Source organism: Alternaria viburni (genome assembly GCF_023758015.1).
Source record: "Alternaria viburni strain BMP 2772 chromosome Unknown scaffold_18, whole genome shotgun sequence".
Lineage (NCBI taxonomy): Eukaryota > Fungi > Ascomycota > Dothideomycetes > Pleosporales > Pleosporaceae > Alternaria > Alternaria viburni.
The window spans coordinates 102,328-127,816 of record NW_026055787.1 but is presented as its reverse complement, the minus strand read 5'-3'; the positions used below and the strand labels follow the sequence as shown (position 1 = coordinate 127,816).

General features: G+C 52.5%; 10 protein-coding genes across 10 annotated transcripts; 6 read left to right on the top strand and 4 right to left on the bottom strand.

Annotated features, from left to right (window-relative positions):
• Nucleotide 1: 1 nt before the first annotated feature.
• J4E79_007906 (uncharacterized protein) lies at nucleotides 2-1,219 on the bottom strand (the record flags this gene model as incomplete). The annotated part of the gene is made up of 3 exons (XM_049356768.1): nucleotides 2-437; nucleotides 525-910; nucleotides 959-1,219. The coding sequence occupies 3 exons, from the start codon at nucleotides 1,217-1,219 to the stop codon at nucleotides 2-4; spliced, it is 1,083 nt and encodes a 360-aa protein (XP_049208615.1).
• A 1,793-nt stretch (nucleotides 1,220-3,012) lies between these two features.
• J4E79_007905 (uncharacterized protein) lies at nucleotides 3,013-4,717 on the top strand (the record flags this gene model as incomplete). Its single annotated transcript, XM_049356767.1, has 4 exons — nucleotides 3,013-3,575; nucleotides 3,627-4,007; nucleotides 4,061-4,511; nucleotides 4,559-4,717. The coding sequence occupies 4 exons, from the start codon at nucleotides 3,013-3,015 to the stop codon at nucleotides 4,715-4,717; spliced, it is 1,554 nt and encodes a 517-aa protein (XP_049208614.1).
• A 581-nt stretch (nucleotides 4,718-5,298) lies between these two features.
• J4E79_007904 (uncharacterized protein) lies at nucleotides 5,299-6,084 on the top strand (the record flags this gene model as incomplete). Its single annotated transcript, XM_049356766.1, has 3 exons — nucleotides 5,299-5,388; nucleotides 5,437-5,611; nucleotides 5,663-6,084. The coding sequence occupies 3 exons, from the start codon at nucleotides 5,299-5,301 to the stop codon at nucleotides 6,082-6,084; spliced, it is 687 nt and encodes a 228-aa protein (XP_049208613.1).
• A 985-nt stretch (nucleotides 6,085-7,069) lies between these two features.
• J4E79_007903 (uncharacterized protein) lies at nucleotides 7,070-7,935 on the bottom strand (the record flags this gene model as incomplete). Its single annotated transcript, XM_049356765.1, has 2 exons — nucleotides 7,070-7,122; nucleotides 7,143-7,935. The coding sequence occupies 2 exons, from the start codon at nucleotides 7,933-7,935 to the stop codon at nucleotides 7,070-7,072; spliced, it is 846 nt and encodes a 281-aa protein (XP_049208612.1).
• Nucleotides 7,936-8,560: 625 nt separating this feature from the next.
• Nucleotides 8,561-9,285, bottom strand: J4E79_007902 (uncharacterized protein; the record flags this gene model as incomplete). The annotated part of the gene is made up of 2 exons (XM_049356764.1): nucleotides 8,561-8,737; nucleotides 8,788-9,285. 2 exons carry the CDS (start codon nucleotides 9,283-9,285, stop codon nucleotides 8,561-8,563), a joined length of 675 nt encoding a protein of 224 aa, XP_049208611.1.
• A 1,216-nt stretch (nucleotides 9,286-10,501) lies between these two features.
• J4E79_007901 (uncharacterized protein) lies at nucleotides 10,502-11,710 on the top strand (the record flags this gene model as incomplete). The annotated part of the gene is made up of 2 exons (XM_049356763.1): nucleotides 10,502-11,444; nucleotides 11,499-11,710. 2 exons carry the CDS (start codon nucleotides 10,502-10,504, stop codon nucleotides 11,708-11,710), a joined length of 1,155 nt encoding a protein of 384 aa, XP_049208610.1.
• Nucleotides 11,711-12,179: 469 nt separating this feature from the next.
• Nucleotides 12,180-13,095, top strand: PHB1 (Prohibitin-1, subunit of the prohibitin complex (Phb1p-Phb2p); the record flags this gene model as incomplete). The annotated part of the gene is made up of 2 exons (XM_049356762.1): nucleotides 12,180-12,500; nucleotides 12,568-13,095. The coding sequence occupies 2 exons, from the start codon at nucleotides 12,180-12,182 to the stop codon at nucleotides 13,093-13,095; spliced, it is 849 nt and encodes a 282-aa protein (XP_049208609.1).
• Nucleotides 13,096-14,630: 1,535 nt separating this feature from the next.
• Nucleotides 14,631-17,322, top strand: J4E79_007899 (uncharacterized protein; the record flags this gene model as incomplete). The annotated part of the gene is made up of 5 exons (XM_049356761.1): nucleotides 14,631-14,962; nucleotides 15,016-15,578; nucleotides 15,704-15,913; nucleotides 16,371-16,725; nucleotides 16,776-17,322. The coding sequence occupies 5 exons, from the start codon at nucleotides 14,631-14,633 to the stop codon at nucleotides 17,320-17,322; spliced, it is 2,007 nt and encodes a 668-aa protein (XP_049208608.1).
• A 1,422-nt stretch (nucleotides 17,323-18,744) lies between these two features.
• J4E79_007898 (uncharacterized protein) lies at nucleotides 18,745-19,758 on the top strand (the record flags this gene model as incomplete). The annotated part of the gene is made up of 1 exon (XM_049356760.1): nucleotides 18,745-19,758. The coding sequence occupies one exon, from the start codon at nucleotides 18,745-18,747 to the stop codon at nucleotides 19,756-19,758; it is 1,014 nt and encodes a 337-aa protein (XP_049208607.1).
• A 2,452-nt stretch (nucleotides 19,759-22,210) lies between these two features.
• On the bottom strand, nucleotides 22,211-23,775 carry J4E79_007897 (uncharacterized protein; the record flags this gene model as incomplete). The annotated part of the gene is made up of 2 exons (XM_049356759.1): nucleotides 22,211-23,021; nucleotides 23,069-23,775. The coding sequence occupies 2 exons, from the start codon at nucleotides 23,773-23,775 to the stop codon at nucleotides 22,211-22,213; spliced, it is 1,518 nt and encodes a 505-aa protein (XP_049208606.1).
• Between the last annotated feature and the right edge of the window lie 1,714 nt (nucleotides 23,776-25,489).

Here is a 25,489-nt window from a genome sequence, read left to right as displayed (position 1 = left end):
ATCATGAAGCGTGGTAGCTAGGAGGCATCTTCTCCTCGTCGTGCCCTCGCATACTTCCATCCAGGTTCTGCGTCGAAGTTTTTGATCCACTTCTCCGCAGCTCTACAAGGTGCACTTCGTCTTCCGCCTTTCCAATACCCTCTAGCGTATCGTCTACCGTCCTCGCCATCGTAGTGTTGAACAAGCTTGCATCCAGCATGCTTCTGCTCGGCTTGCCCCTCTTCTTCGATGGCCGATTGGGAGTGTCGTCGTCTTCGTTTGGGTCGGAGTTGTTTTGCGTCGAGCCAAAGCACTTGGGTACCAGCTGAGCGAGGAATCTTCGGAAGGCTGGCATGGATACGCATATTATGCCGACGTTGATTTCGAGGATGGAGTATACGCCGGACATGAGGTTGTCGTACATGGGATTCGTTGATGTGGCGTATTTGGCGACGGCGCTGAGGCGGATGCAGGAAACTATGATGGTACTGAAGTATTCTTGTCAGCATGCGACGATATCATGTTGAGGGGTTATATTGACTTACATGCCACCGACGCCAAAGATCGCGCTGAGGAAGACCTTTTTACGCGAACTGAGCTTCAGCGTCATCAGGTTCGGGATTGGTATCAGGACGATGGCGACGTCCAGACCGATGTTGAACGCCGCGGCTACTAGGTAGAACAGATTCTGGTTTATACAATAGTCCGGCGTGCTCGTCCCGTCCCAAGAAGTCCATACTGCTGAGATAGGTCTGCAGGCAAAGGTCATGGTGAATGCGAATGCGATTGTCCATAGCACGGATATGACGATAGACACCCAGATCCATTTTCGGGTCGTCTCCGAGGGAAAGATCCGGAGAAAGAAGAACAGGAACGCGAGCTTGGTGAGTCCACAGCAAAGGAAGTAGGATATTTGGGAGCCGTAGGTCAGCTGTTGAGCAGTCAATAGCCATCCACACATTGAGCATCGCGTGCTTACCCTCAAAACCTTGTAGATATCGCTATGGGGAACTACCCAAGTGTCTTTCCCGAAACCAAGCTTTGGCGTGTAACATTGTATCACCGTCACGGGGAGACAAGCTACTTCGGCTGCTATTGCAAAGACATCATCTAGCCCGAACGAGTTCTGGCTGATTGCGGACCACGTGCGGACGGTGACGGCGGCGAGAGCAACGGAGCCCGCTGTGATACCCGTCAAGAATATGACGTTGGATCGGTCGCGAACAGGCCTCTCGCACATGGTGGAAGTGATATTGACAGCAGCTGTTGTTCGCATCAAGTCAGCGCGGTTGATGTGAAGTCTGGTGGTAAATCTTACTGAGAGACTCTTTGACTGAACATGCGCCACCCACACAGGTCTGGATGGCCGCGTTTATGGACTCACTGTCACAGATACATTGCACATCAGTGGGTGCGCATGTCCTCTGGGCAGTGACAGCATTCTGGAAGCATTTTGCCTAGTACTGTCAGTGATTTACTCTCATAGAAGTAAACGAGGAACCAGGACTTACTGCGCATGGCGGTAGCATGTTCAAGCCATCTTGTGCTAGAGCTGTATGCACAACGCTATTCAATGTTGTGAGCCCTATGACGAGCACCTCGTTCCACCGCATGCTGAGTAGTATGAAAGACCCGAGAAGGTGAGCCACAAATATGACGAGCTGTCGATCCTCGTTCAATGATCATTGATACATATAGTATACGATGGTGGTGAAAAAGCAGAGGAAAGGCAGCCATGGCCAGATGCCATCCCGAATCTTGGGTATCGTCAGCACGTTTCCGTACATCCTTACCAGTACCCCGGTATTCGATATCCCAGTTGATATTCAGGAGAATTTGTTTCTGCTTGACCTGCGTAGGATTCGAGGCGAACTCTACCGAGCAGGCTGCATGACAGACGTGCCGTCCCAGGCGGCTCGGCACCCGGGGACTACCGAAACGGTTAATGGGATCAGAAACCTAGCTGAATTGAGTCCTCGCCGAAGTACATATCGATGCGGAAGTTGTTTTGTGAAGATGTAGTAAGCCGCATAGTGAGTAATCCGATCAATTCTTAGAATGCGTGGCTACGCCAGTGTACAAAGGCCCGAATGCCTACTACACGGCGTTGCCCTCACGACCATAGTATTCCTGATGGCCTGGGAAAAAAGATGGAGAGGCGTTCAAGGTTGTGCATCCATCATCGCGGTTTCAGATCCTATTGGCTCCCCGCGGAAGTCCAGATATCCACACAACGTCAAATTGATAGTCTAGACGTTATTGCAAGCTAAGAAGCGGCTCTTAGGCTTGCGCTTTTGTAGACTATAGTCTCATGCCTCGTGATTATGCGTCTCTGGCGTAATTGAGGCGGCGTTGGGGGACGGTGGGTGTGTGGAGGGCTGGCTTCGCTTCGCTTCGTGGCAGCGTGAGGAGATTGTAGACAAACACACGAGTAAGCTGCGTCAATAGTCGACAGTAGAGTTAGAGAGATCACAAGTCATGCAAAACTCTGGAGGCGGCAGGCGGGATAGGCGACACGGGACGGCGGCTGAGCCTGCTATGAACAGGGTGTTGCGATTAGGGTGTTGCCGTGGACCCCCATTCGGCCATTCCGAGCGCGGCAGCATCCTTCCGACTCCCCGCCACATGGCAATGAGAAAAAGCGATGCTGGGAAGTCTGGACACACCAAATTGAACAACGAATAGTTCGCGGGTATCACAAGCGATTCTGGTTCAGCTGGCGAAGCTGAGAATAACATGAGTTTGCTTTTGCGACTCGTGCAAAGCGCACACCATGGCCAGAACGCGAGGGTCTGCGGTACGCCCCGGCACTTGCAGCGTGCCCACAGTAGAGAGACCCGCATTTCGGCATCGTCTCTCCTTTCAGTATACTGGAACGGCCTGTTCGAGTCGCAATTCGCTATCGGGGGCCTGAAAGGGTTGGCTGCAGTGTGCTGCAGTTAGCGATGAGCGCGACGATGGAAGATAATCTAGTCTGTCCCCTCCACGATCGTTCGTGTAGTACTTCTGTCCTTCAACATCAGGACATGCGACATGACGCTTCTATCTGATGTTTTGCTGGGTGCGCATCTTCGATCCGTTCTCTTGGTCTACCTTCCTGCATCTTTTGTCGCATACTATGTCATCTGGACCGTCTATACTCGAACCCTCCACCCGCTAGCCAAGGTTCCCGGACCATTCTGGGCATCAGTATCACGAACATGGCTTATGTGGCACCATCACAAAGGCGACATTGAGATTGTCGAGCGCGTTCTTCACCAGAAGTACGGCCCCATCATTCGGATCGCACCCGATGAGGTAGTGACGACCGACACCACGGCCATTCCACACATCTACCCGGTTCAAAAAGCTCTAACAAAGACGGATTGGTACAACCCATGGCGACCATCAGGACTAAACAGCCAGCCGGACTTATTCACGCAGACCAACGAGAAAGCGCACGCAGCGTATCGAAGGATTGTTGGAGGTGTCTATTCCCTTTCCAGCATACTGAAGAATGAACCGAATCTGGATGCGACCTTGGAACTCTTTCTTGAACGGTTGGGTAGCTTCGCCGATAGCAACGAAGTATTTGACTTCGGTCTTTGGCTCGAGATGTAAGTTACAAATTAGCTTTCATTGATTTCACATTTTAACTTGCGGACTAGGTACTCGTTTGACAGCGTGGGTGTCGCCTTCTTCGGTCAAGCCTTTGGTTTTCTCAAGGACAGCATCGATTACAACAACTACATCCACTCGGTCCATCTTGCAATGCCATTTCTTACCCTTCTGACAGTCACTCCGTACTACATACGACCGTTTCTGCTTCTGGTCGCTGTGTGCATCCCGAGTTTACTGAAGGCTGTGCTGGCTGTGGAGGATATCAAGAAGACTGCGATTATAGAGACAAAGACAGCTACCGAGAGAAGCCTTGAAGTGACGGGAAAGCGACCCGACTTACTTTCTCAGCTTCTGGCGATTGTGCAAGAAAAGGGAGAGAAAGTAAACTACTCGCACAGAGAGATCACTTCGGACATGTGGGTTGCAATGTATGTGTACTGACAGAACAGCTACCCTGGAGTAACATGCTGACTGTTACTAGCATGGCTGGAGCTGATAGCACGTCCATCGCAATGCGCTCCATTTTCTACTTCTTGATGAAGAACCCCGAGAAATTGGAAAAGGCGCGCGCAGAAGTCGATGCGGCCTTTGAGAACGGTACCCTCTCATCACCAGTACAGTACAGTCAGGTATCTTCTCTTCCATACCTCGTAGCGACTGTAAAGGAAGCCCTGAGATTATTCTCTCCATTCTCGGTATCGATGCCTCGATATGCTCCAAGCGAAGGAATCACTCTGTGTGGGAAATACATCCCAGCAGGCTACACAGTTGGAATGAACCCTTCGATCGTTTCGCACGACAAAGACGTATTTGGAAAAGATGCGCTAGACTTTGTTCCCGAGCGATGGCTGCAGAGTGAAGATCGGACGCGGGCGATGGACAAGACAATCCTAGGTTGGGGTGCTGGAACAAGGACATGCGTTGGAAGGCCTGTGGGTATACCATGATCGCATAGGAGAAAAGTACTGACAATAGACAGCTCGCTTTGACACAGATTTACAAGATAACTACCGAGGTACTGCATCGGTTCGACTTTGAGATGGCACATGACAAGCCGTGGAAGACACACAATGCTTCTTTCAACGTCCAGACTGGGGTTGAGTGCAGATTCAAGCGAAGAGGTTCGACCACACCTTAGTCGCTCAGAGATAGTCAGTATTGCGGTTACATAGGCAAAACCGTCGCAGTCTAGAGTATAGGCGATATCGGAGACGCTTAGTCATCGCCGCAGCCGAAACGTACATTCAGAAGTTGTATGCAGTGTACTGAGATTTACATGTGGTGTGCGTTAGACCTTGAAAGACCGCCTTTAGCAGCTTTTAGTGTTGTGTTGCTCCAAAGAAAATCCAGGCCTCCCTATGGTTGCCAAAATCAATAAGATTATTATGTTACAGAAGACGCCGATAGCGACCTAGTTCAAGATGCAGTGTCTTCGTCGGCCGGCTTTTGCTTCCCCAAGAAGAGATCTCGGGGTGCAGGGTCCGGTGTTTTACCCAATCAAAAGTCATCATGACGTCAACCTCTGTTCATGGTCCCATGTGCATTCTCAAAACTTCGCCATTTGAGACGCCGATAACTGTTCCCAAACGGCGATTATCATCGGCGACTTCGACAAGCAACTGAGATTAAAAGCAAGGATAGAGTTCATATATCCGAGGTCTTACCAGTAGCACCATCAGTCAACACTGAGAATCCAAATCACCCAAAACACAACACAACATGGACGCGCTTCCCGTGAACAACAACGCGGCCGGTGAGCCTGAGAGTGCATACAACAACACACTTGAAACCGGTGCTGGTATGACTCAGGTAAGCATAGTTCCGCTCGTGTAGTGACTACGCTAACCAATTGTACAGAACTTCGCGCCAGTCAAGAGGATATGCGCTCACCTCAACGCCTTCCACGCATACGCTCACGACCCCAAGCGCGATGCAGTCGAAGCAAACCACTACTGCGCGCACCTGAACGACGAAGTACGCCAATGCATCCTCTACGACTCTCCCGAGAAAGGCGCGCGGATTATCGGCATCGGTAAGCATCCTACTTCCTCAACCGCAAGACTTCATACTAAACCAACCCCAGAGTACATGATCTCTCCCAAACTCTACTCAACCCTCGACGCCGAAGAGCAAAAGCTCTGGCACTCCCACGTCTTCGAAGTAAAGTCCGGGATGCTAATCATGCCGCGTCCAACCGGCGTACCAGAAGCCGCATGGGAAATAGCCGAGAACAAAGAGATGGAGGAAGTTGTCGAGCTTTACGGCAAGATCTACCATCTCTGGCAGACTGACCGTGGCGACAAACTGCCGCTTGGACCACCGCAGCTGATGACGAGTTATACGGCGGCGGATCAGATGCCAGATTTCGAGAAGAGGTTGAAGGAGAGGGATCAGCGGTTCGATAGCGATTATCAGAGGAAGAAGGGGGTGAGGGAGTATATTGAGGTGCCGAAGATTCATGAGAATGCTGATGCGACGTGGGCTAAGGGAGGTGTTGGTCATTAGATGGGGATCTTTGGAGGGACTCGTGTTACTGGCGAGGCATTCGTGAGGAGGTGGCGATGCATGGGTGAGGGTTTGGTAAGATGCGAAACAGGTGTTAGCACGGATGAGCCAGAGATGTTTTCGATGATAAGATCACACACTTCCAAGTATATCATCAATGTTCAGAATCAAACTCGTATAAAGGAAGTGATGTTCTTGATTAATGACTGTACTAAATGCCTTTTCAGGCCCAACAACGCTGTGATGGCCATACATTAACATACATAATAGAGGGGTTCCACCCCACCCCTCGAGCCCAATGAATTAGCAATAAAGCATAGCGTAAGTGCAAAGTAAGGAAAAAGCCAATGTAACAAGTATCTCAGCACATCTGCTCGATCTTCGAAGTTTAGAGCCAGCTCTATAACCATGAAATGCAACCACCCGGTCAATCTGACATATAAACAATAGAGCACTCTCCACATTCATGTACAATGTACTCTTTCTATTCTCTATTAGGACCCCCCTTGATTATCCAAGAAACTTTTTCATATCCATCTTCGCTCTAATTTGCTCGTTGGTCGGCCTCTGCGTTGCACGATCATCAGGGTTATCTGGTGGACTGTTACGCGACCTTCTGTGCGAAACAGTCGTTGAGGGGCCTGATGTGGCCATCGATAGATTCCCCATGGAAAGGGTGACAGCTGTATTCAGGTCCGAACCTGTGGGTCTCGGTCGCCGACCGGGATTTTCTCTACGCTGATCAAGAGAGGGTAGATTGGCAGGCGCAGGTCTTGGTCTCCACCCAGTACGTGCCTGATCCCTTCTCGTATCGAGGGACGCCAAAAATTGTTCGTTATCCGTGTTGACGGCGGCAAACGATGGCCGTTGTTCGCCGCGTCCGACATTTGTGGGCGGCTGCATGGCATATCCAGTCTGCGGATCGTCATATCCATAAGTTGAGGACAGCGGCGGGCGAGGTTCCAGGACTCGAGGCACTTTTGTGTCACTTCTTTTCGGGTTCTGTGGGCGAGATTTCTGTGGGCGAGGTTTCGTGACCTGAGGCACTTTTAGGTTACTTCCTTCAGGGTTTTGTGGGTTGTATTCTTCAAACTGTATGTCCATTCTCTTTGAGTTCGGAGGTTCGCGAGGTTTCTCTGTGCGAGGTTTTGTGACCTGAGGCACTTTTAGGTTACTTCCTTCAGGGTTTTGTGGGTTGTATTCTTCAAATTGTATGTCCATTCTCTTCGAGTTCGGAGGTTCGCGAGGTTTCTCTGTGCGAGGTTTCTCTGTGCGAGGTTTCGTGACCTGAGGCACTTTTAGGTTACTTCCTTCAGGGTTTTGTGGGTCGTATTCTTCAAACTGTATGTCCATTTTCTTCGAGTTCAGAAGTTTGGGCTGTGGTGAGCCGTATGATAGTAGGGTTTCTGGCTTCTCCCACGTTATACTTGCTGGAGTCTCCGGCCTCCCAGAGGATAGCGCCGTCTCCTTAATCACCCTCTGCTCTTTGTAATTTCTCTGATAGGCAGCATGGTGGTTCGCTTTCTCACGCAGCTTAGCCTTCAGATCTGGGTCATGTTTCGCCCCTTCTTGATCGACTATCCTCTTCTGCGCATAGTAAATGCGTTCCTTGGCATTTCTCTCGTCCTTTTCCTTACGCAGGTCAGCCCCCAGTTCTAGGTTATGTTTCGCCTGTTCAGCGTTGTCTGATCTCTGTTGTCGCCTTTTTTGGTTGATGGCTGCTTTCTGCTCTACGGTCCGCTTCGGCCGAGGTTTTGCTGGTGCCTTATTCTTATCTTGTGCCCCACGCCTCTTGTTCTCCTCCCTATCGTCTCCTCCAGAGCCCCTGCCCTTGCCTGGTAATCCGCTCATGATGTATACTTATGTAAGAGAGGCTTGGGTTTCCAATTGTGTAAGGACAGGGATACAATTGCGGCCGTTGAGCGTAGTCGTGTCTCGTGGAGCTGGAATGTTGATCAAGTTTGTTGTCGATATAGTCGAATGATGCTGTAAATGGTAGTGTGTGTATGCGTTGTCTGTGAGGTCTAAGGAAGAGTAAGTGTAAGTGCTGGGGCGGCTACTTATAGCCACCAATGCATCGTGGGTTCTTCACAGGACGAAGCATTGCGTGCTTGCAGTATGTGATTGTGTATGCGTGATATTGATATCCAGTCGTTCAACTCCGAGCCTAGGTCCCATATCTGCAATGTCTACATTGTACATTGAAGAGCATACCGGAAGGTTGCGTGATGCTTATGCTACATTAGCTTCCGCACAGAGCCACAGGTGAGGGGTTATACCGAATCTCGTTCGCTCTTCACACATCAGGCCTTTGACAGGCGAACCAGTGACTGGATAGGTGAAGGCATCGGTATGAGCATGCGGATCGCGCGCAAACACTGTCGTATCCGTAACTCAGTCCGTTTCTGGAGGCGGGCCCAGAAGTTGTTCGATACTGAAGGCGCCCGTAATGACGGTAATCGTCTTGGCCAGCATCTCATGTTGACTCTGTTGTGTTTTGCACGACCTCGATGCTCGCAGGATCTCTCTTCTCGCGCCTCATCAGCTTGCCCAACACATCCTTTTCCTTATCGCTGTCTTCCGCATCGCTCGCGCTGTCCTTGTCGCTATCCGCGTTCGGGTCTTTTTCTTCGAGAACACCTAGTCCGAGGTCCTAGACACTGTCAGCAGCGCCCTACGATACCCTCAAGATCCATTACTCACCATCTCAATATACGGCTCGCCCTCGTCCTGTCCCTCTACAGACTCCAGACTCTTCAGCGTCCCGGCCTTCTTCTGCGCCTCCAGCTCCTCGTTCGCAGCCTTCAACTGCGGCAGAAAGTCTTTGAGGAAGCCGCGAATGTCTGGTCCTAGATCTTCGTTGCCCAACTTCATAATTGGCTTCGTGCCTCTGTTGGCGCGGAGGTTTACGACACCGTCTTGTGATCGTAGCTCCTCGAGCTCCATCTCTGTGTCGTCGCCATCATCCTCTTCCTCCTCGCTTGAGCTCTCGTCGCTGCTGGGCTCTTCGCTCGATTCGGACAGTTCGCTGTCGCTGTCTGAGGTACCAAAGTCGCTTGCATTCGTGGTAGAATCGTCTGCAGCGTTTGTCGACGCGAGGGCGGAGTCGGAGGATATCGAGGGCGGCGAAGATTCGGGCTCGTTGGAGAAGCGCACGCGCTTGCTGCGGTGCGCGACGGCTTCGTGGACGTATGGCGACATGATTTCTCGGCGGTGTTCGATATGGGTAATCTTAGGAGAGACGGTTAAGGACGTCTACGCGTTTGGAAGTGGGTTACAAAAGTCTGGGGAAAAAGTTGGGCAAGATTCAAAGTTTCGCGCAGACGGGTGCAGATCTCGCGCCAGGGTAGCGAGCCGGAGAAGACCCTTGGCTACGTCACCGCCCTCTCCAGCATTTGGCGCCGACAGCCAATGCCAACCAGATATGCACACATGACATGTTCAAGTACATCTATAACAATGGGATATCCCGTCAGATGCTCCACAGTCCAAGGCGTGCGGCTGCAGATTGGCCTGAGGCAGAAGCGACTCGTTGGTGTCAGCAGGGGTCGTGAAACGGCGTCTTGAAACGTAGTTAGAGCGGGCGCCTGCATGGCTGACTTGTGCTGTCCGAGGGGTTAAGCCTCTTAAAGCTCCAGCTGGCCTCGTACATATCCGACCTCACCCCTTCTCGTCAATCTTTACAGTCTCGCTGCTGTGATCCTTCTCTCTACCTGTTCTCATAGCTTTTGTGACGGTGTCTGCAAGAGTCGGTGTGTCGCTGCCCCGCTTCCGACTTTCATCAGTGTTCACCACCTGGGCAACCGTGTGCAAGGCTCAGTTGTCTTTGCGCGAGATTTCTGGATATCAGACATTAGGTATGTACTTATTCTCTCATGTCGCTACAATCTCTACAAATTCATCCATCTCCGTTCCCGTCGTCTCTTTCTTGCCACCAGATCGAAAGTCAACCTCAGACTTGCCCACATGCACCCATCCATGGATCTTATCAAGATCGATCTGCCCTGATCCAGCATCAGCATCAGATGATTGCATATTTCCCTATTGATCATCTGCTATCATCTTGCGCGTTCTGCTATTGTGCCAGCATGATCAGTTTTCATCGAGCCCAACGCCGAGCGCTGGTTGGTCCACTCGTCTTCACCTTGCGCGTTCACCTTCACCACCGTCATTCAAGCGAGTCCACAATAGATTTCTCTGCTATTGTTTGTCTTTGCAATGAGGAGGCTGGGAGAGCATAAAAACTTTCCAATCGCTCGTCCTTGACTGTCTCTCGTCCATCACACTCCTGTTCTTCACAAGCCTTCACAATCTACAAACCACCATCCGCCAGCTTTCTATATCTATTCAGAGACTCTCAGCCGTCATTTCTCCTCTCTACATCACTCTATCCTATACCACATTCACATCCATCACCATGACCATGAACGAGACCATTCGTATCATCGGCATGCTCAGGGCCTCTGCCGCTCAGAACGCTGACCAGGCCAAGCTCAAGGAGCGCGAAGCTTTCTTTGCCTCGGCCAACGAGACCCGCAAGAAGCTTAGGACTGCAGCAGCTGCCCGCAAGTCCACCTCCGTCTCTCTTCTTGAAGACCTCATCTACGCGACCAAGCACGGCGTACCCTACCCCAACGAGCCCCTGACGTACGAGGCCAAGGTCGCCGCTGATCGCATCCTCGTCACCCTCAACAAAGCCATTGCCCGTGAGACCATCCTCGTCGTCCCCAACGTCCAGCCCAAGGAGACCTCCGAGGACCTCGCCAACGACCTCGCTATCGAAAACAGCAAGCGCATCTTCACCGCGCGTTCCAACATCAAGGAACTCCAGCTCATCAGCAGCAACCTCGGCATCCCCATCACATCTTCCGCCATGGCTGGTCGCTTCCCGGTGCTCAGCACCTCTGACCTCCCGAAGGCATCGGCTGAAGAGCAGTCGGCCACGGCCTCGCCTGCGCGCGGCACCGCCATGCTCAACAACATCTTCAAGTCGGTGCGAGTACCCGAGTTCCGCTTCAAATGGATGTTCTGGGCAGAGAAGGGTCAGCAAGCCGCGCCCAAGGACAAGGCGGCTTCAGAAGAGTACCTCACCCGCCCCAAGCCGCTTGGAGACCAGATCGTCTCCGTCAAGGAGTTCTACCAGCACTTCAACAACATCCCGGTGGAGAACCTGAAGCTGCGAGACTCGATACACCTCTTCCACCTGGGTGTGAAGCCGGTTTGGGAAGACCCGCGGAATACGCGCGGCGGCGCATGGTACTTCAAGGTCAGCAAGGACGTGGCGGCGCAATTCTGGCACGAGATGTGTCTGCTTGCGGTTGGCGACGTTTTGCAGGGGGCCGTCGAGACGAAGCGTGCCTGTAAGTTGATTTCTTTCCAACAATTCACACGTATTCAAGACTAATCTTCAACAGCCTTCAACGACGACATCTGCGGGATCTCGTACAGCGTTCGCTGGAACGCTGTACAGATCGCCGTCTGGAACCGGGACGCGGAGAACGAGGATGGCCGTCAGAAACTTCTGGCGGTCATCCTAGACAAGCTGTCAGAGGAGCTCCGGCCGAAGAAGGAGGACAGCTACTGGTACAAGGCGCACAAGGAGCACAAGGGCTTTATTGAGCAGTAGTGAGCCGACCTTGTACCGGTGGCTGTCGCTCAGATGAGAATGAGCTGGTGGAGGGGGTCATGGATGAGGCGGGGAGTACGTAGACGGGCTTTAAGCCACACATATGCATATCAGCATCGGCGTTGATGAATACATCCTTTTCGACACGCATATGAGTCTTTTTGTTTACCAACCGAATGCCTCCTGCCTGATCTGACAGCCCCTCTTCCGTGACTTTCCTCATGCACGGAAGCGTACCAGGGTCGGGTAAGACAACAATGCAACAGCCTGGACTATCTAATGAAGACGCCTCAACCCGCCAGCATGTGCTCGTTGTGCATCCGTGGTGGTAGTGTTTGCGCCAATCACGGGCATCGTTCGCCGCAGACGCTCGGACCATATTTCCAGTAGAAGCATCATCCACTTCTCACGATTCTCCGCATCTTGCCTGCCGCCGCCTCACCACACCAAACCGCACAAACCGCCAACCATGGCTGCGATACCCACCTCCCTCTTCCGCTGGGTCGTTCCTGCCGCCATCGGCGCCAGTGTCGTGCAGAGCTCCCTCTACGACGTCAAGGGCGGAACCCGCGCCGTCATCTTCGATCGTCTGTCGGGAGTCAAGGAACAAGTCGTCAACGAGGGCACCCACTTTCTGGTACCATGGCTGCAGCGGGCGATTGTCTTCGATGTAAGGACGAGGCCGCGGAACATCAGCACTACGACGGGCAGCAAGGACTTGCAGATGGTCACACTCACACTGAGGGTGCTGCATCGCCCAGAGGTCAAGCAGCTGCCTAAGATCTACCAGGTATGTCTATGCCATCCCCCACTCGTGCAGCAGGCAGCTTGAGGAATTGCATCTAACGCGCTAGTAGAACCTCGGTCTCGACTACGACGAGCGTGTCCTCCCCTCCATCGGTAACGAAGTCCTAAAAGCCATCGTCGCCCAGTTCGATGCCGCCGAGCTCATCACCCAGCGAGAGGCCGTCTCGAACCGCATTCGCACCGACTTGCTCAAGCGCGCCAACGAGTTCAACATTGCCCTCGAAGACGTCTCCATCACCCACATGACTTTCGGCAAAGAGTTCACCAAGGCCGTCGAAGAGAAGCAGATCGCACAACAAGAGGCCGAGCGCGCGCGCTTCATTGTCGAGAAGGCCGAGCAGGAGAGGCAGGCCAACGTCATCAGGGCAGAGGGTGAAGCCGAGGCTGCCGACACAATTTCAAAGGCAGTGGCCAAGAGTGGTGACGGCTTGGTGCTGATCAGGCGCATTGAGACACAGAAGGATATTGCGCAGATGTTGGCGAGGAACCCCAACATCAGCTATCTACCCGGCGGTAACTCTGGCGGCAATGGCGGCGGTTCAAGTGGAGGCAGCTTCTTGCTGGGCCTGAGGTCATGAGCGTTTGAGGATGTGCAAGGTTGAGCGGAAGAGGAAAAGAAGATAACAAAGAGCTGGACGAAAGGCGAAAATGCATAGCCAGCGGGGTTGCTGTACAATATATTGACATGAGCATGATAACGCTTCTCTACAATCGAAGGCCGGAGTCTCTTCTCACCTCTCGTTGTGTCTCACGTACCAGGCGTAGTGTCAGCTGGGAGGTTGTCTACGAATAATCCCCACTATTTGCCTTGCTGACACTGTCCTAACAACAAACAGCACCTATGCATCGAGCCGATCGATGCTCATTATTCAGTATGCTCCGAGAGACAGTAGCTTGCACAACGATCGCAGAGAGAGTAACGGACCTGTGTATGATCACGCGAAATATTGTCGCGAGAACTGAAATACCTCCTACACCTCGGCTCGTGTTTGACAAACCTTACCGCCTGAGGCCTCTCAGGTTTCGGTACACATCTCTCCGCCCAAAGATTCAAAACTTGTTCATGCATTGCCCGAGAGGAAACGGGCTTTCGGAAGCCGCGAGGCCGCACGTGATAGTTCGCATGCATGGTCTGCATTTGGCATCCGGATCTACACTCGGTGCGAACATGTTGCGATTCGGCAATGGGGTGTGGGGGTGTTTCGTGTGACGCCGGGTTATAGGCCTGGGATGCTGCTGTCCGGGAGGCCGAGTACGTTGAGTCGGATAAGAGAGTTGGCGAGTTGAAGTTGGGGGGAGAGGGTCGCTCATTCCACGTGAGAGATGAATGGTATCGGAAGCATCCAACCACCGCAACTTCAATGCCTACATGTTTTCTTTTTTCCCACATCACGTCCATAATCACCAAAAGCTTCGTCGTTATCGTTCGAGTCCTCTTTACCGAAGATCAGCCGCAACCATCCCCAGCTATGAGACGTCATGCAGGATCTATGTTCCACCTTGTTTCGGAAGGCCGCAACACCATCACGGCGGGGGGACCTCGTTACATCCTAGCCGCAGATCCCGAGGGATTCACAGACGTCAAGCGGTCAGCGATACTTTCCGATGGTCGCTGAACGTTCCGCATGAAGACGACACCGGTGCTGGGGGAATACAGGCTGTCTCTCAAGGCAACGACAAAACGATGGCGGTCAAACGACTGCAACACGGCACATTTGCGGGGGCCTGCCCGTAAAGTGTTCGTGTAAGGTAGGAGAACCGCTGCGCCACGCTATTCACTCAATGCGTGACCTTGTCTTTTGCCAGGCTGTCCAAACGATAGGGTGGGAGAAGTGGTGTCGAGTCTGGCGTTGATGCCCCAGGTTATCAAGCGGCATTCTGTTGTGGCTGAGCACTTCAACAAGCCGGGAGCCAGCCAATCATGCCGCGTGTGGCCGTACAGCGTGGCTTGACAGTTTCCTCTCATCGAGGCAGGCTCACCGGCAGGCACTCTGCAATGTGCTCCGCCCTTGGATGATTCCAAGTATATACATGCTAGCTGCGAACGCGAGAGGCGAAGGTTGAGTACACGTCGTCTCTTCTTACGTCTTCGGACCGCCCGTCTCGCTTAGCAATGGCGATCCAGCAGCGCAACAAGCAAACGAGCATTATCCTCACCTTTAGAATCCTCCAATTTGTCAAACAGCTTCGTCGTCGTGTCAAGCCGCGTGTGCAGCATGGCTCAATCGATGCGAGCCCTCTTGGCATCAGCCTCGCGCCGAGCCTCCGAAGTGTCGCCCAGAATCTATCACGGATCAGCGTCCAGGATGCGAGGCAGTCGCGTCGCGTCGCCAATCGCATCTGCAAGAGTCAGAAGGGTGCGACGTTCACTCGATCGTCGCGCAACCTGCAGACGCCGGCTTCGGCTGCTCCCGCAAGTCGAAACCTAGGGAATGAGGTGCAACAGTACGTTCACGGAAGCTTTTGTTTAGTTTCAACTACTGAACCTGCGGGCCTAGTATGCTTCGCTACGTCGACGGCAAACTCCATGTAGCGGGAAACGCGTTCTCGTCTATCGCGGACAGCGACAGGCTCTTTCTCAAACACGACAACGCGTCGATCTTGGAGGCTCGTTCCATGAACGAAACTATCCAGCTCCTCGTGGCAGTACACGAAGCGATCAACGTGCTTGCGGGGTGTCGCCGGCAGTATGGTGACGACTGGCTCTTGGCCCAAGGGCTTGACCTCGGACTGATCCTTGACGAGAACTTCATTGCCAACTATGAACATCTACTGCTGCGGCTACAGACAGACCTAATCGAGTCCTTGGCACGCAAGGCTCTGGAGGAGTTGCTCTGCGGCGATCACGACAAGAGGCAGCGCAAACTCCTGGCCTGGTTTACAGAGTTCGCTGAGAAGCCACAAGCGCTCAGCACCTTCCCATGGACTATCAAACCGTCGCTAGCCGTTCTGTGGGGAGTTTGCTGGATGTTTTACGAGGGAACTGGCAAAGACCGCGTGCCGTACAACAACGTGCTACACAACCTCAATCTTTCGTGGGATACCGATGCATCGTCAGACTGTATGTGTTACATTTCTTTCCGCCCGATGAGGCTTCTGCTCAGGTGGATGACTGGTTGCGATTGGTCGAGCGTGAAAACACGAAGAAGGTTTGTGGTTATCCCGATTGGTGCTAATGCATTGCAGACCTCAGCTTTGGCCAAGAGCTGATTGGCGAGCAGCCGCAGCATGCGACGCCTGCGACAAACGTCCATGTGGACCATGCTCCATTCCAGGCACGAAACACGGAAACCTGGGAGCCCGATCTGAGTTTGAATGGTCTTGCGGACAGGCTGCCAGTTCCAGTCCTGCGGGTTAGTCAGGCTGGAGAAGGTGCGGACCCAGAGCCGCGACCAAGTAAGTGCCTAGTGTCCCGTGTCCGTTTGAGTTGAGTCACGACTTCTCTGCCTACCCTGGGTTTCAGGCTGGACTTGTTCGCAGCTGCGACTAACAAATCCAAATCCAGATACTTATTATGGCGTATCCGCACCAAACTTCCAGGCAGTTCCGCCCGTTAATTTTTATTCGCCTCAAGATCAAGGCATTGCTGCGCCACCTCTAACGGCCTTTCCGCATCTGGGCTCCGACCACGAAATTCCTTGGCACTCATATACGTTGCCACCTCAAGACAGTCCGCGTCATCTGATCACTTCTACTCAAGATCCGAGAGTTAGAGTCACCGGAGCGGCGGGAAGCGATCTCTTTGCTCAGCCACAAACTGCCTTCGCGTCTCCCGGTATATATCAACCAAGCCGCCAGCCTCAGGCCCAGCAACACAGTTACAACCCTCAGTATTTCAACCTTGGATATCCAGACATCATGACTGAGCTTTCGCCAAACCCTACTTCCATGCAAGTGCCGCACGAGCACAAGCGGAACATTTCCATCAGCTCGCTCACCGATATGCCTACCCCGGTCAGCATGAGCGCTCGATCACCTATGACCTCTCCAACTGCTGGCGAACGACAAATCATCGTTACAAGCCCGCCCCGAAGCCACAGCAGGGGACTTTCTGTAGACTCCTCGCAAGACGGCGATGACGACGGATCACTACGGAAGAACCACAGCTATAAACGCGCCGAAGAACCACCGCGCAACGAAGACGGCAAGATGGTGTGCAAGTATCAAGAGTGCCGTGGTACATCTTTTGACCGAAAGTGCGAATGGAGGTGAGTAATCGTGTCACTACACTTATACGACCAGAAACTAACGTTTACAGCAAACATATGGACAAGCATGACAGGCCTTACAAGTGCAACGTCAAGGGCTGCGAAAAGCTCCAAGGTTTCACTTACAGCGGTGGCCTTCTTCGCCACGAGCGCGAAGTTCACAAGATGCATGGCGGCACCAAGAAGTCCCTCTTCTGCCCGTTCCACGACTGCAAGCGCAGCTCAGGTGCCGGCTTCACACGGAAGGAGAACCTCGCTGAGCATGTCCGCCGTGTTCACCGCAGAACCTCAATGTCGGCAGATATGCATGGCTTGATCATCCGCCGCGACATGGTCAGGCGTGAGATGGAGGGAGGTTCTCCCATTCCTGAGTCACGCACCTCGGAGTCACCGTACAACCGCACCATGGACTACCGCGAGGAAGATGAGATGAGTCTGAAGCGCAAGCGACTTGGCTCTGACTCTGGCCTCTCAGACCGTGGTAACGATGAGATGCGCTCTGAGATCAAGCGTCTCCGACAAGAGAATGAAGAGAAGGACTCGAGGTTACGGCAGCTCGAGCAGGCAGTCATGGCTCTTCAACAGAGTCATAGATGATGATGGGATCCTTTTGTTTCTGTCACTCGATGCATTTCCCGGCGTTCTTCCGCTTAGCCTCATTCTCTGTTCCATAACTTCACTGTCGCTCACTGTACATATCACTTGAGCGTTTTTGTTTTCCCTGTAACACCCCTAAACTGTAATATCTCTTTACTACTTACGCACTCTACGCATGGCTGGCACATGTTCACCCACGATAGCTATGATACCAAAGACTGCGATGGAATGGGTTGGTTAGGGGAAGGAAGGGGGGATACGGACAGATGATACCTCGCTCAAATCTATAGATGGAATATGTCACTCTAACTATTGTACTGTAATTTAAAAGATAAACACTCGAACCCTCTTCATACTTGCACTTTTGGTGATCTTCTCGTCTGCCGCGGCATGAGGTTGAGTTTGGCTTTTGGCCCCCAAAAACAATGCACACCTTAGCCTCGTTCGCAACGCCCTTGGTGCCTAGCAGGATTGCCTTACCCGCGATGTCTTACGGCAGAAGGGCGCGTGCGCTATCTGCCTAGACAGACGTTCGCATATGCCCAGGCAACCGTGCCGCTATCCATGCCGTTACGGGTGTGATATCCGAGTACGAGGTGCATCGCGAGAACCAGAGTATGTACTGTGTACCATCACGTCATTTGCGCTCTAAAAAGCGCCTTCCACAGCTTCCGGCTTATGCTTCCCTCAAACATTGTGATCATGGTTGTTGCCTTCTCGATGTCATGATCCGACGGACTCCGAACGGACATTCGCCTTCTTAGTCACATCGCCCCAACACAGGCTTCAGCTTCAAGTTTGCGTAACATTCCGCTGAGGCAAAATTTAGCCACAGCAGCCACGTCGAGCGAAAGTATGACTCCCACCCGCCTCTCCTCTTCGCCCAACAACCCAACAACGTCGTTGTCGCTACCTGATTGGGCGCCAGGCCAGGCCATGTGACAGCGTGTTAGCGCGTTTGGTGCAACGTGTTACGTGTCCTGATGCCTGACTGTGCCGTGTCTTGCCGCCTGTTGGCAGTGGATGTGATGGGGAGAGAATGGGATGGAAGAGGGTAGATGGGATGATAAATGGCGGGTGTGGCGGTGCATAGGGCCTAGAATCGCGTGGGTGGCAAGGGTGCGAAATCGTGGCGTTGGCGCCTGGCTGCGGCGATCATTGTTGGACCTGCATGCGCGATACGCTGCTCGCTTGCTTCGTGACTGCCCAAGCCTGCCCAGGTGACCTCGGGAGTCTCAACGCGACGACGTCATAACGTTGTGGTCGCTTTCGCGTACGTCGCAATGCTTCCATGATCAGCAGTATTGGGTTTACGATTGTGGAGCCTGCGCGTAGGGAGGACGCCTAACTGTGCCGCAATGCTTTGCCCTTCACGCCGCACAACACGACGACATCATTCTCCTTCTCTTCCTCCCCATCGTTATGTCCAGAGGCTCTGGCAACTATAGAGGCCGGGGTAGAGGCCGGGGATTCTGCAAGCCCAACGTCCGCGTGCTATACCATGACCACTTCGAATCACCCAGAGAAGACGAGCACAATGTCAGCCCTGCATGGTTTGAGCAACAGAAGCAGCGTCATTCCCAGAACCGTGACCCAAGCCTTTGCGACTGGCTTGCTACGGAGGTCGACGCGTTGAAAGCATACCACGATGGCCACATGAATGCAGATGAGGCGGCATTATCCATGACACACCCAATATCCACCTCGCCTGTACCAGCACTAGGAGGCTATTCTGATGAGGTCCTGGCTGTTAATGACTTATGGGGACTCATCATAGACGCCCTTATGGAATGGCCATCCACACGTGTCCCAGACATCTTTACGCTACTGAATGCGATCGGAAAGGTGCCGGGTTACATCCACAAAGGCGAGGCTCTTGCTGCGGGGAAAAAGCTCCCATGGGCACGATTCTCATACTTCGGCATGGCCTGGCACGAGAGGGCTCTCTCAGACATCCATCCAGGCCAAATTTGCCGGCAGTATTTTGATTCAACTTTGGTCGAATTGGGACGGAAGACTTATTTGAAGGTGAAGGACCTCGAAGCTCAGTTGTATGCGAACCACGTGTTTAGGGTGGACGGGGCAATGATTCGATTCATCATCTGGGCGCTCGAGAAAGAGATCGACCAGAGCGACGAACAGCTTGCTCCAGATGAAGCTACTGGTTATGATCAAATAAAGCTTGACTGGCACATTCCCGCCGTCTCATTTATGTTCAAGTACAATGAGAGCAAAGTCTACGACGAAGTTGTGACGAAGGAATTGGGGGATTTGACAATGGGTCGACTGCCAGAGGAAGCAAGGGAGTTCCAGAATGGAGCTGAGCGATGGTCGTTTTGGAGGAGACGTCTGGAGGAGTTGTCTCAAGGAGACTTCGATGACAAGGTAAAGACCGCTGCACAGGCAAGCTTGGAGTACATGTCATCGGTCGTTTAGCATTACGAGACTTTATGGATGAAGAGACTGCAGCGCAGGTTATGACACGTACCAAGCGAGGGACGTTAGTTCGTTCGCGGTGGAACATTGTAGCTTTGTTGGTCTCTGGTGAACCACAGCGAATTCTGAAATACATGTGGGCGCATTCGAAGAAGTGCACGCTATGAGAATGCAGCCTCTTCGCCGTGTAATCGCTGGCAAATGTGCGCAGGGTCATTGGCTCACCCGCTGTTCTTCACGAGGCGCAACCTTGGAAGCCTCCCGCTACCAAAGAACAGCACCCTCGGGAATTTTCGAAGAATGGATGGCACATTCAAAATCTTTGACTTCAGGCCATCAATCATCCCATCTTCCTTCACCACCTCCTTGCGGGTGATTTCCTTAAGAATGGTACGACTCAGCAGCGAGATGTCCACCCCGATAGCTACACCTCCCGCATCCGAGAGAGGCGCACGTTCACCAACCCGGCCAGTCACCACCCCCGGCGGTGATGACAGTACTATCACCAGCGTTCTGGGAACCATAGCTTTCATGTGCACCTTTTTTGTGCTCATTTTGAGCATTTACGTCACCCTATCCGGCACACCCGATGAGTCGCAGATATACTCGATCTGCTTATTGGAACTACCAGTTGAGCGCATACTCGCTGTTAATAGCCAGAGGAAGCACTAAGCATATACAGTTGTTCATGATAGTCCTTGTAGCTACCTCCGCCGCTTTCTCAAAACTCGCCTCTGCCACACATCCAACGACCAATCGAGTATTCCTAGCTCTCCCTGTACCCCTCTTGGTTCACCTTGCCTCCTATGGCATCTACACTATTGTTCCCGATCCAGTCACACGCCTGCATGCGATATTCCTTGGGTTGCCCGTAAGCCTCGCCATATCAGACTGTCGCATGGTGTCCTAATGTCCGCAGTTTCTTCTATTCCTGATTTCAATGCTGATTTTCAGTGCTGTTTTCCCTTCTCCTACCCCTCGAATCGAGGCAAGTCCGCTGAATCTGATGGTATGAGGCACAGTGAGAGAGGCATCTGCGTTCAGCTCCACATTTTGCGGATTCACGAAACGGGTATTGCGGATCATGAGTGTTTATACGTCCCACAACCTCGACAGGTTGTGCGAAGAGCCATCGTTGTACTTGTACTGGAAAGAAGAGGCACTGACAAGGGAGTGGAAAACGCGTAGCTGTAATGTACGGCCGGTACACGTGGAGATTTCTCGCTACCAAATAGCATTACCTTGAAATCTCTTCTCATACCAGTTTTGAAGATTTCGTCGCGTTCGATTCTCCTGTGTCTTCACCAATCACAACTATTATTTCTCACCCTACGACGACATGACTCAGTCTAAATTCACCGGAAGCTGCGGCGCTCATCAACACGCCGGTATCAACGGCTCGTCACCTTTCCTCTCGCTACCTGCTGAGCTTCGGGTGGAGATTTATCGATCCATCCTCGTATCATCGGGGCCTGTCGTGCTACCTAGCGACGGCATCACCAGTTTTCGATCTTGCGATGGCAACCCTCGTGGTGTTGCCCTCTTACGCACTTGTACGCAAATCTACACCGAGACAACGAATGTCTTGTATGGCGAAAACCAGTTCCGATTCATATCCGGGCGTATGCCTTGCAGCAGCCTACTTTGCCTCCCTCGATCCAGCTTCCGTCATCTCAAAGAGCTCACAATCCCGACACCTTTCCATGGATGTATTGGTCGCCCTCCGTTTCGGCGACAGCACTCATCGAACGTATCTAACTACGATCTGCAATCATACTTCATCAATCCAAGCCTCTGTCGGACGGATCTCCCATCTAATAACACGATCCGTCAGCTTCTCAATGCAATCGCCAAAGCGCCACATCTACAGCAACTTAATCTGCTATTAGACCAACGCCGCGCGTACGAAAGAAACTATGAAGTGTCACTGTACAGCTTGGTTTCTGGGCGATACCACGCCTTCATCAACAACGAGGATGTTTGGGAAGATCTAGCAGGTCTGTTGCGGGTGAAAAAGGCCTTACGGATCACAATCGTCCAGCACCACTATCCAGTCCCGCAATTCTTGTCCACAAAAGCAAAACGATTCTTACGTGCTATGAGGTCTCGATTGGGGGTGTGGGATGTGCGTGATATAGATGAGTATAAGACAGATTACTCGTGGAACGACTATAAGACTATACCTGCGGCGAGGGAGGAGGACAATCCCGATGAATGGCTACGGGCGGTTCGAACTCTCTTCGAAGACTAGCGGTGTCACTCATAGTATCCACGGCTCCTGTGGAAAGTGCACGTTGGTGGAAAGTACTAGGCTCTTACCACGTTTCGCTGTCATACCGGAGACGAACGAGTCAAACAAGACTGGCCCGTAAACAACAGTCTTATATACTATGCTCTTAATTAAACATCCACATTACAAGTCATTATTTATCCCAATTACACCAAAGTCGTGCTACACGAACAAAGGTCCGTACCCAGTTCCATCACCTCGTCCAATATCCGCCATCATCGGTTTCTCGTAAGCCACTCCATTGTTTGCCTCGCCCTCGGTAACTGGCAGCGGCATCTCCCTCCAGTGATCTTGAATCTTCTTCGCACTCTCCAAGAAGCGGTCTTGCAGCGCTGTGTATCCAGCTACGGCTAGCTGCCAGTCTCGCTTCTTGAACTCTCCGTTAATCATGACATGCCTGATGTCGCCTACGTTCGCGTGCAACATAATGGCAGCGATCGGATCGGTCCAGCCAAGTACACTTGGAGCGCGCCCGTTCCATACCAGTAGGTCTGCTTTGGCTCCAGGTGCCAGGATACCAATGTCGGATCGTCGCAGTGCGAGCGCTCCGCTGCGAGTCGCGAGAAGGAAAGCCTGGTTGACAGACATGGGATTCTCGGCGGGAAGATGGCGTCGATCAACGACTTCGCGGTAGAAGATCTTCCTGACACTCTGGAGCCACAATCGCGCTTGTGTCAGTATGTCCGACGAGAACGTGAAGTGTGTGTCGATGCCTAGAGCCACTTGGTCCATGATGAGGTGGCTGTTTGGGTGCAGATGACCGTAGTGCATCTCAGACTCTGGGGTGGTGGATATGTAGTGATTGTACTGTCGCAGGAGTTGCGCGTCGGTCGCGCTGTGATAGCTGGCATGTGCGAAAACGATCGGGATGGATTGGTTGAGGAAGTCGAATTCGTGCAAGACCTCGGGGAAGTTTGGAGCGCCATAAACACCGCCGTTTGCGTGCGTTGAAACTACGGATACATTCTTCTCACTGATAACAGTTAGTTATGTGCTCGTTCTCGTGGGGTGGGTACTAACATTGCTAGATCAAGAATTTTGCGCGTTTGGTTCCTGTTGGTGCTAGCGAAACCATCGTATGAGATGCCTAGCTTTGTAGGCGAGCTGTCAAAGCGCGCATCGTTGACCATATCGCGGAAGAGGTCCACCTGCCCTTCGACGGTAAAGTTCGCGTAGTCTTGGAAGTAGTAGGCAAATTCAGTCCGAACACCGCTCTCGAACGTCGCGTTCAGCGCCGCCATAGCGTGCGCTGCGGACCAGGTGCAATGAGGGTAGTCCAGAATGGTAGTGACACCGCCATTCAGGGCCTCGTACAACCCGACGAGCTGGCCAATGTACACATCCTCGGGTGTGAAAAACGTATTGGCGGGCGAGTCGGTTCCATAGCGCTCAAAGTAGCGCATCAAGGTCGTGTTCGATCCCAGGGTCTTGAAGGCTGTTTGCCAACTATGGCGGTGGGTATCGATGAAGCCTGGGGAGATGATGTCGTTGGTGGTATCGACGACCTCCAGGTCAGCCGGTAGAGTGCCATTGTATGATCCAGAGAAAACAGCGGTTATGGTGTCGTTCTCGACCAACACGGAACCGTTCCTGATAACATCGAGAGAATTGGCAGAACTGTCCCAACCGATTACTGTCCCACCAGTAAACAGTGTTGCTGCCTTACCAAGCGAGACGCACGATGCGAACGCAAGGAGAGAAAGCCGGCCTGCACCACCAAAGATCATTCTGAAGGAGTTTGGTTAGACGTAACTTGGCTCTGCGGTTCCACCGCGACCAACAACTTATACTCCATCGTCTACGCGATCTGATCTCCCGTCTGCTCGATCGTATCTTAGATGCCGACTCTTGGCCGACGCGTGTGAAAATTGTTCATCGAATTCATCGCTCTTCCACATTCGATGACGTTCAGCCAAGAGCAGACCTTGGAAAAGCTTGGGAGAATCTTCACGATGGCCGCTTCGGCAGAGACGGAACACAACCGCTTAGGCCACCCGGAAGCAGTGCCCGGTGGAGCTGCACCACTGCAGTGTTTTCCGCACACGCCAGAAAGCGGTCAGCCTTCTCTAGTGCAAAGGTCACATGCACCCAGCACTGGCCCTTCTCCTGAGTGTTTAAATACCGCTGTTCCCTCCTCTTTTATTCTGCATACTTACCTTCTTGCGATGACCCAGCTCAAAGATTGGGTTCATCTAACAGTCTCGTCTGCATTGCACAGCGCGGTATGGGACTGTTACGAGCTTCCTTCGGGGATCTCGGCGGGGCAATTTTTGCTGGTCTGCTTTCGAGCTTTTCATTGATCCCACTACCCTGGTGGTGGATTGAGGAAGAGTTTTCGTGGAATTGTGTGTGCGCGCGCGAAGATGCAGGGGTGACGGCTGAAGCTACTTACCGCGACGAAGGCTCGCGAAGGTTTCGCTGCGTCGAGCTGTAACGGAGTAAGGTCGTAAATGTACGTAGTGACAGAAGAAGCGAACGCACATAACTAGTGATCTAGTGACACGGTCGCGCTCCGCGGGCTTTGTGGCTTTGTACCTGCCAACTGGGTGTTGCTTAGCTAGGCGCGCTGGCTGATGGGGCGCCCATCGCTATCTCGAGATCATTGTGCGACCGCCAAACCTTCGACGACTGTACGCGCACCTCCACTTCTGGCAGTATGGGCTGAAGGCCAATGAGCAAGCGTGTTCCATGATCTAAGATAAGCTTTGCAGTTGGGGTCGTGGTTCTGTCTCGAATACTGCGACATGCGACCAACTGGAATGCGCTGAGCCTGCAGCGCCTGCACCACCCGAGGCCAATAACGACTTCACCTTCGCAAAGGACCGACCTACCCGAATACCAGTCGCCTGATCTCCTCTACTCTCGCGATGTAGTGTTGCCGCATTGCCGCATTGCCGCCTTTATCCAAGCTGCATCCTTCATAGGCGCGCGTATTCTTCGAGGAGTCAGATGACGTATGAAGGAGATCTCATACAGGCGTTCCGGTATCTCGGCACCTCCCTGTAAACGCACTACTAATGCTCAAGTTCTCTAAGTGCTTGAATTCACCAGAAGATCATTCCAATCACAACAAATCGCACATCCAACCATGAAAGATACCTTACCATCAAACCGCATAACGCTCAGAGTCCACAACAACATACCGTGGCGATACCTTTACATACCCGGTGTATATGCAATCCTTCTTGGAGGTCTCACGTTCTCTCACTCGTTTGATTACTGGACGATGGACCCTTATCCAGGTAAGGCCATCGGTTGCTCGAACATTCTCGCCGGCGTTCTGGGTACGGTCCTAGTCTATATTGGTATCGGTGCTTGCATGGGCTGGTACTTCTTCAAGGATACGTATTTTCGACGTGCGGTCGGAGTAGATCCGGCAATAATTGACGTTTCCGCGATGATCAACGAGGAAAGATTCTGGAGAAGCATTATACAACGCTA